Here is a 14543-nt window from a genome sequence, read left to right on the forward strand (position 1 = left end):
CGCCGGGCCCCCGGGGGAGCCTCGGCCAGCGCCACCCGAACAACTCGCACCACGGCCGCCGAGGCCACAAGGGCCGGGCCAAGGGGCATCGCGCGGGCGAGGCCGGCGGCAGGAACCGGCTCAGGGCGCCGCGCGGGGGCGTGGCCGGGGCGGCCGAGTTGCCGTCGGGCGAGAGCGGTAGCCCGCACAACAGCCCGTCCGACAGCTACCCGGGCAGCAGCCGCAACAGCCCGGGCGCCGGGCCCCCGCTCGAGGGCGAGAGCACGCTCACGCCATCAGAAGGCAGTGACACGAGCGCCGCGCCGCTCCCCGAGGCCGGCCGGCCGGGCCAGCGCCGCAGCGCCGGCCGCGACCACCTCAAGGGCGGCGGGGGCGGCGCGCTGGAGAAGGAGAGCCAGCGCCGCTCGTACCCGCTCAACGCTGCCAGCCTGAACGGCGCCCCCAAGGGCGGCAAGTACGACGACGTCACCTTGAGCGGCGCCGAGGCGGCCGGCGGCGGCTGCATGAAGACGGGGCTCTGGAAGAGCGAGACCACCGTCTAGGCTGGGGGCGGGCGCCGCTTCAGGACGGGCGGGCCGCGCGCGCAGGAGACCCCGCTTCTCGGGGGCCCTCGGAGACGTCGATCGGTACGTCCCCAGGATTGAGGTAGAGGTGCCTCGCTGCGCCCGGGCTCGCCAGCTTTGGTCCCGGAGGCTGGGGAAAGGACAGGCACAGGCCCGCCACCGCGAAGAGGGCCATCCCTCTGGGGTAGCGACAGACAATCCCCGAACCGCAGGCGGGATACGTTTCCGTCCCAGCGCAGGCTGGTTTCGGCAGCCCCTGCCGTCCAGGCTGGGGGGGGGCGGGTAGGTCCTGTGGGGCTGCGGAGTGAGCAAGGGCGGCAGGGACAGCACAGCTCAGGCGGGCTTCTCCTAAGGTACTCCCTGCACCTCCCAACCCGCTCACGGGCGGCCGTCAGCCTTACACGGAACACACGGGCGATGGGGGCCTGAGTACGGTGTTCTCTCCTCACTGCCCTCCTCTGAATCGGTCACCCACCTGTGCCCAGATCCTAGGGCCTCTCCCCCACCCAGTTCTGGCTAACTAGGGAGCCAGCCTAGCAGATGAGCCAGGTGACCAGGACCAGTGGGAAGAAACAAGGTGCTGCTTTTCGGATCAACTATGCAAAAGCAGAAGGCGGGGCAGGGTGAAAGGCAGCTGCAGGGATCAACCAGCCCTCTGGGAGGGGGGCAGGTGGAAAGGTGCACCATCAGGGCTGGAGGCCATTACCACAGGACTGGGACACACACCACACGGCAGGGCTCAGAGGTGGCACTTCAGGACAAAGCCCAGGCCCTACACCTAAGAAGCTGCCTGACAGATGCCTGGAGATGATGTGAGGGAAGCAGAGAGAGTTAGTGCTTAGATCTGGGGCTGAAGCTAGTCCTGCCTTAAACCTAATCCTATAAAAAACCAAAAACAACAAAAACGCTCTGAAGAGGGGCACCACCGCCAGGCTGCAGGTGGTGCTGGAGAAGCACTTACTGTCCAATCACAGGCCCATATCCCGTCTCGGCCCTCCACACCGAGGGACTGACAAAGCTCACTCCCTGCCACATGAGGCCATAGAGGAGAACCGTTCCAATGATCTGATCTCCAGCTCCATATTAGGGAGAAACCTCCAAAACATCAAACCAGGTTCCTGCCTCCCGGAAGCCCAAGCCAAGTCCCCAGGGCAGTGGGTGGGTGGGTGGGGGGGGCCTGGAGGGGGGCAGGTGGAAAGGTGCACCATCAGGGCTGGAGGCCATTACCACAGGACTGGGACACACACCACACGGCAGGGCTCAGAGGTGGCACTTCAGGACAAAGCCCAGGCCCTACACCTAAGAAGCTGCCTGACAGATGCCTGGAGATGATGTGAGGGAAGCAGAGAGAGTTAGTGCTTAGATCTGGGGCTGAAGCTAGTCCTGCCTTAAACCTAATCCTATAAAAAACCAAAAACAACAAAAACGCTCTGAAGAGGGGCACCACCGCCAGGCTGCAGGTGGTGCTGGAGAAGCACTTACTGTCCAATCACAGGCCCATATCCCGTCTCGGCCCTCCACACCGAGGGACTGACAAAGCTCACTCCCTGCCACATGAGGCCATAGAGGAGAACCGTTCCAATGATCTGATCTCCAGCTCCATATTAGGGAGAAACCTCCAAAACATCAAACCAGGTTCCTGCCTCCCGGAAGCCCAAGCCAAGTCCCCAGGGCAGTGGGTGGGTGGGTGGGGGAGCCCTGCAGCTCACCTGGGGCCTGCACCTTCACTGCTTTTAAACACCAGCACGCATATTTCTCCCAACCTAAAAAGCAACCACCAGCCTTTGGTTACAGGATGCAGTGCGAGTGGAGGGAACCCTGGGCCTCATGAAAAGCCACAGGGAAACCCAGCCCAGTCTCCATATCACCCCAGCCTGATCACCAAGGCAAGAGAAGACAGAGGGGAAGGGAGAAAACCCACATGCCTTGGGATGCATCCTGTTATTTATGCTTGCTGCACAGACAATATTAGACAGAAAAAAAAAGGCAAAAAAAAAAAAAAAGCTTCGTATTATTCTTCCACTTATGCTGGCTGCTGTTTACATACCCTGCCAATGCCTTAGCACTGGAGAGCTTTTTGCAATACGCTGGGGAAAGGGGAGGGAGGGGATGAAAAGTGCCAAAGAAAACATGTTTTTAAAAGCTCGGGTTTTATACAATAGAATGTTTTCTAGCAGATGCCTCTTGTTTTAATATATTAAAATTTTGCAAAGCCCTTTGAGCTATGAGCTTACTCCACCCCCGGTCCTTTTGTTAGGAGGGAGAGGATCTCTGACACTGTACACACAAACCCACTAAGGCCTGTGAATGGACGCAGGGCCGAGGGCTGCCCAGTTCCATCCTCTGAGGGCTGATACCATGGGGAATGCGCACTGCTCCACACCAGCAGGGAGGCCCCGCCAGCCCTGCAGCTGCGGTGTATCCAATATGAACCGAGAGCAGGAGAGCGCCTGGAACTTTACCAACAGTCCAAGAGAAAGCCAGCCCACAGAACAGGAGTATGTGCGACCACTGTCTGGGACCGAGGGATGGGACTCTCCAACCCAGGTGTCCCCGTGTTCCTTCTGACTGCGACTCTGGGACCTGGGGTTCAGAAGCTGCAGAGCCCCTCCTGGGTCCCTTAAATGAGAAGAGAGATACCTACGTACTTGTATATACTGATTTCTCTGGCTACATCAGGCCTGTTAGCAAGCCGCCGTCAGATGGGGTTAAGCGCCCGCCCCCCGCCAGACCCTGGCTGTGCATCAGGGAGGGTTAGGGACACTCGTGGCAGCCTGTCTAGTGGCCTGGGCTCTCTGGAAGTCCCTAACTTCCTGAGGGGTACGCAAATACTGCTCGATCTCACTATCAGAAATGTTCTCATCTCCAGTGACCGTGGAGACAGGGGGTGTGGGACAGATCCGCTTTGGGGGCTTCAACATGCAGGGTGGGAGGAGGAGGGCAGGGCTCGCTGGCCGCTTCCCTGCAGGCAAATCTACGGAGCCGTCGCCCCGGTCCTCTTTTCCCCATCCTTGCCCCTGGCCCGGCCCCTGCAGTTCCTTCTCCCGGGCGTCCAGCGCGTCTGGCTCTGCTGTTCCGTCTCGAAAGGCCTTGCGAACCAACGTGTGGCGGTGCTGGAGGAGGTCGCCGACATGCGCGACCACAGACCGCTTGTCAAGCTTCAGGACCTGCAACCAGGCCAGCTGCTCGGCCAGCCGCAGCAGCACAGCCAGCAGCTCCTGCAGGCGGGAGGAAGCGGGGTAGGGCAGGTCCACGCTCGCCAATTTACAAAATCGGGCAAGGGAACACGTCAGCCGATCTGAAGGCCGCAGCGACTGCCAAGCCAGGAAAGTGGCAGCGGTGATGACAGGCAAGGGATGCCGCCCAGTCACCAGCCACGTCTCATCTGCCAGCTCCACCAACTGCAGTGTTCGCGATAGCATCTTCTCCTTGTCTTCCACGTACTTGGTTGGCACAGACGGGGAGGCTTCAAACAGTTTGAAGCTGAAATAACCAAAATGAGGGTCTGATCTCAATACCTCTGGGGGACCGCTCTTTCAAAGCGCGGAAGGTGGGCAAGCTATGCTATCCTCCCGGGAACACTCAAGCCTGCTGGGCAGCAAGTTTATCCAGGTACCGAGAGAAGACAGGGTGAGTCTCCTGCTAAAGAGGTAAAGAGCAGGAGAATGCAGAAGGGAGCTAGCATTTCTTGACAATCCCCCTCCCCCCACCCCATCAGCCATCATTCTGAGGGCTTCACAAATGTTCTCCTTTAATCTACTCCACAGCCTGTCACGTGCATTCAGAGTCAAAAAACTTGCCCATAGTCATCCAGCTTGGATGTAACCAAGCTTCACACCCAAGATTGTTTCACACCGATAGTCTGCTTTCTACCATATTTGTCAGAAAAAAAGAACACAGCTACTTATTTTTAAAAAAAACAAAAAAACTGGCTCCTAACTCCAGCTCCGTCAGTTACTAATATCCTTTCAGCTCTAATCACACATGATCCTATCGAGGCATGGCTGTTCCATCTAGCCAAGTAGGCCACACACGACATGAGTGGTGGAACCCAGGAGCCCCGTGCCAAGGCTAACACCTTCCTTCCTACATCATTAGGTTGCTGTTAGGGCAAAGGGATTTGAAAATTATAACATTCCAGAAATGTAAAACAGGATTAACCTGATTAGTGCTAGGCACAGGAAAGGGAGAAGACTTTTTTCTCCCACATCCTTGTAGAATGGGCTTTGGTCAAAAACAGCCAGCCAGAGGTAAAAGGATTCAGGTCTAAACCCATCCCATCCCCGTGTCTCCCACTAGGCAGGTACCTGCTACAGTAGGTCTTCACCAGGTCCACCAAGCACAGAGATGGCACATCCAGCCCCAGGAGCTTCACCATCTGCAGGTAGGTGCCAGAAAACACATCCAAATCTGCATACAGCAGGGTGCAGATGGTTCCCATGGTCAGGGGCCAGTTACGCTGTCGGCAGGTGATTAAGACACAGCACCCGACCAACACCTCCTTCTTCTGCAGCCTGGCAGCACGGATGCCAGAGTGCTGGTATGCCTGTTGGTAGTAGGCAACTGCCGTGTCCTCAAACGTTGGTGGCAGCTGCAGAACTCGACAGAGGTCTCTCACTCGGCAGAGACCTAAGAAACCCACAGCAGGAGTTAGAGGGGCCCCAACATCACCTTAAAAGGATCATACACCACGATCAAGTGGGATTCACCCCAGGGATGCAAGGATTTTTCAATATCTGCAAATCAATCAGTGTGATACACCACATCAACAAATTGAAAAATAAAAACCGTACGATCGGGCTTCCCTGGTGGCGCAGTGGTTGGGAGTCCGCCTGCCGATGCGGGGGACGCGGGTTCGTGCCCCCGGTCCGGGAAGATCCCACATTGCCGTGAAGCTGCTGGGCCCGTGGGCCGTGGCCGCTGGGCCTGCGCGTCCGGAGCCTGTGCTCCGCAACGGGAGAGGCCACAGCAGTGAGGCCCGCGTACCGCAAAAAAAAAAAAAGAAAAAAAAAAAAAGTACGATCATCTCAATAGATGCAGAAAAAGCTTTTGATAAAATTCAACATCCATTTACGAGAAAAACTCTCCAGAAAGTGGGCATAGAGAGAACATACCTCAACATAATAAAGGCCATATATGACAAACCCACAGCTAACATCATACTCAATGGTGAAAAGCTGAAAGCATTTCCTCTAAGATCAGGAACAAGACAAGGATGCCCACTCTCACCATTTTTATTCAACATAGTCCTAGCCATAGCAATCAGAGACAAAAAAGAAATAAAAGGAATCTAAATTGGAACGGAAGAAGTAAAACTGTCACTGTTTGCAGATGACACGATACTGTACATAGAGGGGTCAAAGAAGCCACCATGCAACTCCTAGCAATTTCTGTTCAACTCACCTCAGATACCAGAGGCAAAAATAATGGACCTTTCTACAATGACAAGAGTGCCACTTGGTGAGGTCATTCAAAAGGCACAAAGACATTTACGAAAGGAAGTCACACTTCAGTGCCCCATCTTCTGGAGGCTGGTTTGATTTGTGGCCAAGCCAAAGTTTGATCTGGGTTCCTTGAGTCTACCTCAGACATACCCCCCAAGCAAACCTAAATCTTCCACCTAATTGCTACCTGTCTTAGAACCATCTCCATCCCTTATTTCTGATGACTATTCTCTTCTTCTCTACCTTACCCAGTAATGCTGAAAACAGGAAAGACAAGCAGATGGGCTAGACAGGGGTCCCCAACCCCCGGACCAACCACTACCGGTCCTCGGCCTGTTAGGAACTGGGTGGCACAGCAGGAGGTGAGCGGCAGGCGAGCCAGCAAAGCTCCATCTGCCATTCCCAATCGTTCGCATTACTACCTAAACCATCCCCCCCCCACCAACCCAGTCCGTGGAAAAACTGTCTTCCACGAAACCGGTCCCTGGTGCCAAAAAGGCTGGGGACCGCTGGGCTAGACCATCAGGAGAACTTTCTTTAAAGCCACTGTGTCATAAAAGGTTGATACTCACCTCGTTGCTGGCTGCGACTAACCTGTTCGTTTTCCCCTGTGCTTCGGGAATATGTTACTTCTGTAAGATAATGAACAACAAATAGCTTGTTTAGCCTCTATCCACCAAATCCCTGCCCTCCCACCACACAAAACCGGGGAGCAGAATCCCAATCATCATGCACCCACTCCTTGTCTCACAGAAGGTGCCCATCTGTGCAAGTTAAAGGTCCACCTGGTTCTCCATGACCACAAGCAATACCAAATACACAGAGACTAAAGAGGCCTAGGACTGCCCTAAAGCAGCTGCAAGTGTTCCAAATTTCCAGCTGTCCCTCCTGTGCATCCAGTTCAGGAAATTCTGCCTGCAGATTTTGAGGCGTGCATTGCTTAGGGACTTGGAAAGCAAAGTAAAGGGAAAAAAAAAAAGATGCTTTTGCCAATTAGTGCTCAAAACTACTTTGGGATAATAGTATTTTCTGTATTCGTAAAGAATTAATCTATCAATACAATTCTTCGACCATGCCCAGACTAGGTAAACTGAGTGGAACTTTTTTTCTGTTTCATTTATTCAACATTTGTTAATACCTACTACATATACCAGATATGGTGCTAGAAAAACACAGATGAATGGCAGTCCCTGACCTTCTGCAGCTCGCTCGTCCACTTTAGGCTGTTTTCTCTCATATTTAAGGGTGCACGTGACAGGGAGAGGGCAGGAGATAAGAAGAATCTGACGTCAATCCCTCCACAGCCCCAGGCTGTACCCACGGCCCCGGAAAAGCCCGCTGAGGTACCTCGGAGGTTGCCCTCGTCAGTGAAGGTGGTAGTAAGGACTCCCTCGGTGACCACACAGCCGCAGTCGGAGCACACCAGCTGGTTCTGCGAATAGTGCGAGTCTTCCACGAGCTCAGTGGAGCCGCAATCGGGACACCGGCCTCCGCCCGGCATCTCACAACCCGTCCAAAGCGAGGAAGCTTTCCAACACCCGCCCCTAACGTGGACAACAGCAACTGTGCGGAAACAGGAAGTAGGAGGGGAGCCTTGTAAGGTCTGCACCTTTGTCTTCCGGCCAGTGTAACCGCTGTACTATAGGTATTTCCTCCGCGGCTGCGCACCACTTCCGGTCCGTTCCTCTTTGGCTCGGGTAGAAACGTGATCTAGGAGAGGAGGTTCCTGTTCTGGACTGTGTCTTCGGCCTCCCCGCAATCTGTAGCTACTTTGAGGTGGGCCCGACTGGGGATTGCATTTGAGTGAGCGTTCTACCTGCATGGACACGGATAGCAGACGAGACACTGTTGCCGTCCGCAAACAACTCTTCTTTCTAAAGCGCTAGGGGAATCGCAGATTCTCCATTTCTCTTTGGTGACGGATGTTGATTTTGGCCATAGTACAAAATCTGTGTCTAAAAGGGAGAGTAGTGTATCAAGAGAGCAGGAAATCGTGCTCTTTCCAGAGTGGCTTCCCCTCAAGCAAGTTGTTTCCTCTCTTTGCAGTCTATTTTCCTCCACTGTAGGATGAAGGAGTTGAATTAAAATCCAGAGTGCCAACCTCGGATGCTTTCAGAGGCTAGGCAAGGAATGTCTAAGGGAGTTGGAGAGAAAGCATATGCGGTGGTGAGACTCTTGGCAATCTGAAGGGTTCAAGCAGATCTGGATGTTTTTAAACCTGAGCTTTAAGATGCTCCAAGATTCTAGCTCCAAAGTTCCTAGCATGGGATAGTATAGATAAAAGAATCTTGAGCAAAAGAGTGCCTCTAGCAAGCTTACACATGAGAGATTTTGTATGTCATGTTTGAATATAAATTAAACATGACCAAAGAGAGTGTGCTTTCTCATAAGTAAATCCTAATTGCACTCATCAAGAATACAGGTTTTGGGAATTCCCTGGTGGTCCAGTGGTTAGAACTCCATACTTTCACTGCCGAGCGCCTGGGTTCAATCCCTGGTCGGGGAAGTAAGATTCCACAAGGTGCATGGTGTGGCAAAACAAAACAAAACAAAAGGTTTTAACACTTGAAAGTTTTAGAATCAGTTGTGTCTGAAAAATAAGAAAATTGAGTTAAATGACAAAGAACCAAAGGCCAGTCCCTTCTGACTCCAGGACAACAGATGGAAGTCATCATAGCCAGTGCTGAAATTAGGTGGGGAATTTCTGCTTCTCAGTCTGGTGGTGGAGAATTTCAGGCAGGTCCGGCATTAGTAGATCTTGGGAGCTGTTGTGGGCTCAATTTCAACCATGCACTGGGACTTGGGGGTGAACGGTGAGCACTTCCCATGAGAACAGAAAATGATTGGACAGCTCCTGCCCAGACTGAATTGAGGAAAAAGGGTGTCTTGTCAGCCCCTTAACAGATAGGGATGCTCCCTGGAGGATTAAGACACAGGTCACAGCTGTCTTTTTTAGAAGACCAATAAAGTATGCATCCTAGAGCTGAAAAGTTTTCAACAGAAAAACGGTACTTATTAGTATGAAGAGATGAGGCTACATAATGACCATGTACCCAGTGAGTCCTCAAACAGAGGATTTGAGCCTCAAAAATAAAGGGCTCTGATCAGGCAGAGCTATAGGTTCTTTTGAAAGAGCTACAACCAGTGGTCAGGTACAGAGGACTCTATTCCTTAAGAGACTGTGAGTTCTCTGGACCACAGTGCAGAACAAGAGCACCTCTGACCAAAATAAGATTGCCTCTTGTCTGTAATCCACGCAGCAGCCTTCTCTGCTTCAAATGCCACTTCCCTCTAATATAAATTGGGAGAGAGGTGCTGTACCTTTCAAGAATTGTCCATTCAGCCCCTCTGGCTCACAAGTCCCTCCCCTCTGCTCACGGCTACTCCAAAGCCTCCCCCCCCTTCCTACTGCACAACAGAACTTCTGGCACCCTGGACCTCAGTGAACTGTCAGGATTCCAGGTATTAGCTGACCAATGAACACAGAGCAGCTAGACTTCCATTTTTTCATTTTCCACATCAGCATCACATGAGATGGTTAATGGGCTATACTGAAGGGTTGAAGAACTGAATGTGATTATAATATAAATGAAAACATATTAGTGAGATGGGAACTTTCATAAGATTCCCCTTACAGTCAAGAGGAAAGCATTAAAAACCAATCAAACCAAACACTTCAAAAGGTGTCAGCGCCTTCTTTCCCACACTCTCCTCGAGTCTCTCTCCTCAATAGCCACATCTAAGGGTCCCATCTGGTCCCCCAGAGACTGCTTTCTCAGAGCAAGAGAACCACTCTCCTAGAGAAATCCCAACCGCTACCACAGGGCTTGGTCCCACTGGAGGGATCCACCCCCTCCCCCAACCAAGGGATGCAATAATCTCTAACAGTCCATTCCCTGAAGTGTGAATTACTCACTTTAGCCCCACGCCATGCGAGGGCTTGAGTGGGCTTTGGTGCCCTAAGTTCCCTCTTTCCTAGACTTCCCCACTACTGTGAGGTATGACAGGATTTATTTCTGGTTGTCCAGCAGATCAATACTGGGGACACACTTGTGTGCTCATGTGTGCACACACAGCTCTCAGAGACATCTGTTAGTTTCAGACAGTGCAGTCAACATCCTTACTGGGGACGGGAAACAGGTCCCTAAAAGCAACATAACTGGCACTGGGAGTAGGTGTTTTTTGTTTTTAATTAATTTATTTTTTGGCTGCGTTGGGTCTTCGTTGCCGCACGCGGGCTTTCTCTAGTTGCGGCGAGCGGGGGCTACTCTTCGTTGCGGTGCGTGGGCTTCTCATTGCGGTGGCTTCTCTTGTTGCGAAGCACGGGTTCTAGGCATGCAGGCTTCAGTAGTTGTGGCTCATGGGCTCAGTAGTTGTGGCTCGTGGGCTCTAGAGCGCAGGCTCAGTAGTTGTGGCACGTGGGCTTAGTTGCTCCGCGGCCCGTGGGATCTTCCCGGACCAGGGCTCGAACCCGTGTCCCCTGCAGTGTCAGGTGGATTCTTAACCACTGCGCCACCAGGGAAGGCCAGGAGTAGGTTTCTTTTTTTTTTTTTTTTAAGTTTTTATTTTATATTGGAGTATAGGTGATTAACAATGTTGTGTTACTTTCAGGTGTACAGCAAAGTGACTCAGTTATACAGATACATGTGTCTCTTTGGGAGTAGTTCTTTACATTACCACACAGAACAGCATCAGACTCCTCTCATCCCCAATTTTGCACAGATCTTGAACTGAACTGCACTTTTCTAAAGTGGGATTTTACTACAGAGTCATCTACCTATGACAGAAGGCCTGGAATTCTGCTTCCCCCAACACTACTCACAGTAAAGTGGAATAGCAGCTTTATGATTCTCCTACCAGCAACTCTAGGGGTGGAGGGGTGATTCTCTTCCAGCCACAGGTATGTGATAGTGTAAGAGAGCCTCACCCTCAGACACAGACAGGCTAGGAGGTGGGCAGGACCCAGGCCAGAAGATGGCGCGCTCCACTTAGACATGCAAGTCTGGGGTTCATGTTCTCAGGAAGAAATCTGTTTATATAGGAAATTTATTTGCCTTCCTCTGGGAAATCAGGACAGTTACATCAGCCTTGGTGCCTTTCCTGCTGCTACAGACTCTACCGAGAGTTACCATCATTCAGGGATAGTGATGATCTCTTTTTGTTTTTATTTGTTTGTTTGTTTGTTTTTTGCGGTATGCGGGCCTCTCACTGTTGTGGCCTCTCCCGTTGCGGAACACAGGCTTCGGACGCGCAGGCTCAGCGGCCATGGCTCACGGGGCCCATCTGCTCCGCGGCATGTGGGATCTTCCCGGACCAGGGCACGAACCCGTGTCCCCTGCATCAGCAGGCGGACTCTCAACCACTGCGCCACCAGGGAAGCCCCTGTTTTGTTTTGTTTTTTTAAGGGATATTTATTTATTTATTTTTGGCTGCATTGGATCTTCGTTGCTGCGCGTGGGCTTTCTCTATTTGTGGTGAGAGGGGGCTACTCTTCGTTGCGGTGCGCGGGCTTCTCACTGCGGTGGCTTCTCTTGTTGTGGAGCACAGGCTCTAGGCGCACGGGCTTCAGTAGTTGTGGCACGAGGGCTCAGTAGTTGTGGCTCGTGGGCTCTAGAGCGCAGGCTCAGTAGTTGTGGCGCACGGGCTTAGTTGCTCCGCGGCATGTGGGATCTTCCCAGACCAGGGCTCGAACCCGTGTCTCCTGCATTGGCAGGCAGATTCTTAACCACTGCGCCACCAGGGAAGCCCATGATGATCTGTTTAACAGCTGTTCTCCAACCTCTCTCCCCTACTCCTCCCTGAGCCTGTGAAGCTGAAGCCATGCTTCTTGTCTGTAAGGCTGGAGCCCACATGGTTCCTGGCACGTAGGCTTTTGGAATGCTGAGTGCCCAGGATGGGCTGGATTAGAGCAGAAAGCTACTGGGGAGGGGCGGCTATTGGAAAGGATGCCTCAGACGTGGTCCAGATGTGAAATACTGACCTTAAGGCCAGAGTTCTTTCTAGAGAAGAGGCCAGAGAGGAGGGCACTGTGGGCCTGAAGGAAGCCCCAGGCCCGTCGTCCCTTGGTGACATGTGCGAATGTGTTAGGGATCCACCTGTCTTTGTTACAAGTCTCCCTGGGAATGACCTGGCTTTCTCATCCCTGTGTCCTGGGAGTGCCTGCTATGCTCCGGAAAGGCTGTCCAGCTCTGGTGGACACCTGTCCTGGGAGGGCCGGTCAGAAGCAACACATAGACGGGATTCCTCAGAGATGGGATCATTTCTAATCTGGAGCGAGCAACCAGCGGGAGTTGGGCTGCCCTCAGGGCCTCCCCCTGGGCTCCCTCCAGCTCAGATGACTCTAACCTAGTTTCACTCTGAGCCCAGAGGACCCCCTCTCCTCATCACAGTGAGTCTTGGAGCCTTTCTGACTGGGTCCCCATCACCTCAGCTCTTCAGTAGACAATGATTCTTCTCTGACACAGCCTCGGTACAGGGCACGGCCAGGACTTCCTAAACCCTTGTGCCAACTCCCTGCCCGCACTCATATTCACTTTCCCCTTTCCTGTTGTTTATTATGTGACCCCAATACACGTTCCCTCCCCTGGGCTGAGGATCGCTGTGTTCGGTTTCCTGATCTCCCAGGAACGAAGGCACATGGTAACTCGGAGAAGGAGGTCACAGGCCTAGAGCACGAACACAGTCGCCTCAGAGGGACCTTCCCTCCTCGGAGCCGTGGCTCACTGGGCCTTGTCTTGAGGCCCTCCGTTTTCCAAGTCACTCAGAATATTTCTCCTCCGCCCCCAAGGCTAGAGGAGACTGGGGCCTCCTAGTCTGGGGGCGTAGACTGGGGATCGGCAAACTTTTCCTGTGAAGGGCCAGAGAGCAAATATTTAGATTTGGTGGGTGAGAAGGTCTTTGTTTTAAGCACTCAAGTCTGCTGTTGCAATGTGGAAACAGCCGTAGACAATTACCTAAATAAGCACTGCTGTATTCCAATAAAGTTGTGTAGACAATGAAATTTGAATCTCATGTAATTTCCATGTGTCATGAAATATTATTTTGATTCTTTAACTGTAAAAATCTCCAGTGTTCAGTGAGGTGTTGTTGACTGTGGTCATCATTCCGGCCACTTGTTCATCCCATATTTAAAAAAAAAAAAAAGGAAAAATCATCGTGTTTTTTTTTTCGTTTTCGCTGTACCGCACATGGCTTGTGGGAGGCCTGTGAGGTCTTAGTTCCCTGACCAGGGATTGAACCCGGTGCTGCAGCAGTGAAAGCGCAGAGTCCTAACTCCTGGACCGCCAGGGAACTCCCAGGAAAAATTCCCTGGCTTGAGGGTTACATGAACAAAAGCGAAGCCAACAGTTTGTTGACACAGTTTGTTGAACAAGCCATAGCTTGTTCTAGAACCCCAGGTCGCAGAGGTGAGGAGTTCAAATCCTTTCTTTACCTGCTGTGGGACCCCAGGCAAACTTAAGTTCTGACGTCTCTGAAAGTCTCCGTTTCCTCATCTGCGTAATGGAGATATTATCTACCTTGAGAATTGGAAAGAGTAGTCAGCAGCGCTTAGTGAATAAGCAGGAACTCTATTTAAACAGGCCTTCCTTTTGCGACCACGTTTCAGCCTGAAGTGAGCAGTTGATAAGCAAGAATGAAGCAGCTTTCTCTCAGCTCTGAGGGCTTGTCAGTGTCACCAGGGTGACTATTTCCAGGGCTTGGGATACAGGTGTGTTAAGAGTCAAACGTCGAAAGGCTAAGTGAGAACATCCTCCCTCACGAGATTCTGTGGCTTTGGGATCCGCTGGTCCCACAGAGTTCAACTAAGCCAGCTTTGAACTTAAATGGGAAGTGATCGCACCCGCCTTCCCAGGAGGGGAAGCCTGCAGAAGCCAAAAGATGACACCCACAAAGAGAAGTCCAGGGCACGGGCTCCATCGGCTTCGAGATGGGGTCCAAGGGCTAGGGGAGCACGTGCTGCCAGCGCTTTGGCCACGGTCACGGTGGTAACTGTACCCTGTAAATGACACTTTCCAAGGGGAGGTGGGCAGGGTGCCCCCTCCAAAAGCAAGGGAAATGAATCTTGGGGCAGAGTTGGGGGTCATTTGTGTAAACATTCCTTCCTTAGAGACTCTCCTTGGAGGGCTTTTTGTTTGAAGCAAACCTGGGAGGCTGTTGTGTCAAGAGAAGCCGCTTTTGTATCACTGTATGCGGTGGCCCCGCCGTCCACATCTGGCTGGGTAACCAGGCCCCTCACCCAAACCAGGGAGGCCTTCAGGTAGCTCCCCCCAGCCCACCCAGGGGCTCCACGGGTGCTGCCTGCCTCTGTGCCTCTGCAGTGTGACCTTCATCCCTAAGAAAGAGCGTCTCCTCCCTTTTGAGAGCTTGGGACCCTTGGCTGAGGCAGGCAGACCTCTCACCTCATCAGGAAAGGGTGGGAGATTAGTAGAATGAGCTCAGGAGAGTCCTTTACAGCCAGAATTCCCTCTACTCAGAAATGAATGAACTCAGCTGATGGAACCAGGAGCCTAGATCTGGTACTGATCTGGGCATTCCT

At 52.6% G+C, this 14543-nt stretch overlaps 2 protein-coding genes across 2 annotated transcripts in view; one reads left to right on the top strand and one right to left on the bottom strand.

Annotated features, from left to right (window-relative positions):
• The window catches only part of ADGRA2 (adhesion G protein-coupled receptor A2), a 32853-nt gene extending 32311 nt beyond the window's left edge, over positions 1 to 542 (top strand). Inside the window, exon 20 of the mRNA XM_007448321.1 lies at positions 3 to 542. Coding sequence (XP_007448383.1) covers positions 3 to 542 — 540 coding nt within the window. The remainder of the gene's footprint in view (positions 1 to 2) is intronic.
• A 2154-nt stretch (positions 543 to 2696) lies between these two features.
• On the bottom strand, positions 2697 to 7546 carry BRF2 (BRF2 general transcription factor IIIB subunit). Its single transcript, XM_007448311.1, has 4 exons — positions 7355 to 7546; positions 6580 to 6639; positions 4871 to 5192; positions 2697 to 4046 (listed from the first exon to the last, which is right to left on the bottom strand). The coding sequence occupies exons 1-4, from the start codon at positions 7506 to 7508 to the stop codon at positions 3308 to 3310; spliced, it is 1275 nt and encodes a 424-aa protein (XP_007448373.1). The 5' UTR covers positions 7509 to 7546; the 3' UTR covers positions 2697 to 3307.
• Between the last annotated feature and the right edge of the window lie 6997 nt (positions 7547 to 14543).

The sequence above is a fragment of the Lipotes vexillifer genome, unplaced genomic scaffold (assembly GCF_000442215.2).
Source record: "Lipotes vexillifer unplaced genomic scaffold, Lipotes_vexillifer_v1.1 scaffold1166, whole genome shotgun sequence".
NCBI classification, from domain to species: Eukaryota; Metazoa; Chordata; class Mammalia; order Artiodactyla; family Lipotidae; genus Lipotes; species Lipotes vexillifer.

What these genes read in the sequence shown, in the direction of transcription:
- BRF2 (XM_007448311.1), bottom strand. Translation starts at nt 7,508, where the DNA reads ATGCCGGGCGGAGGCCGGTGTCCCGATTGCGGCTCCACTGAGCTCGTG. An exon ending in TGACGAGGGCAACCTCCGAG is followed by an intron (nt 6,640 to 7,354) that starts GTACCTCAGCGG and finishes ATTATCTTACAG; the next exon opens with AAGTAACATATTCCCGAAGC. An exon ending in TAGTCGCAGCCAGCAACGAG is followed by an intron (nt 5,193 to 6,579) that starts GTGAGTATCAAC and finishes TGGGTTTCTTAG; the next exon opens with GTCTCTGCCGAGTGAGAGAC.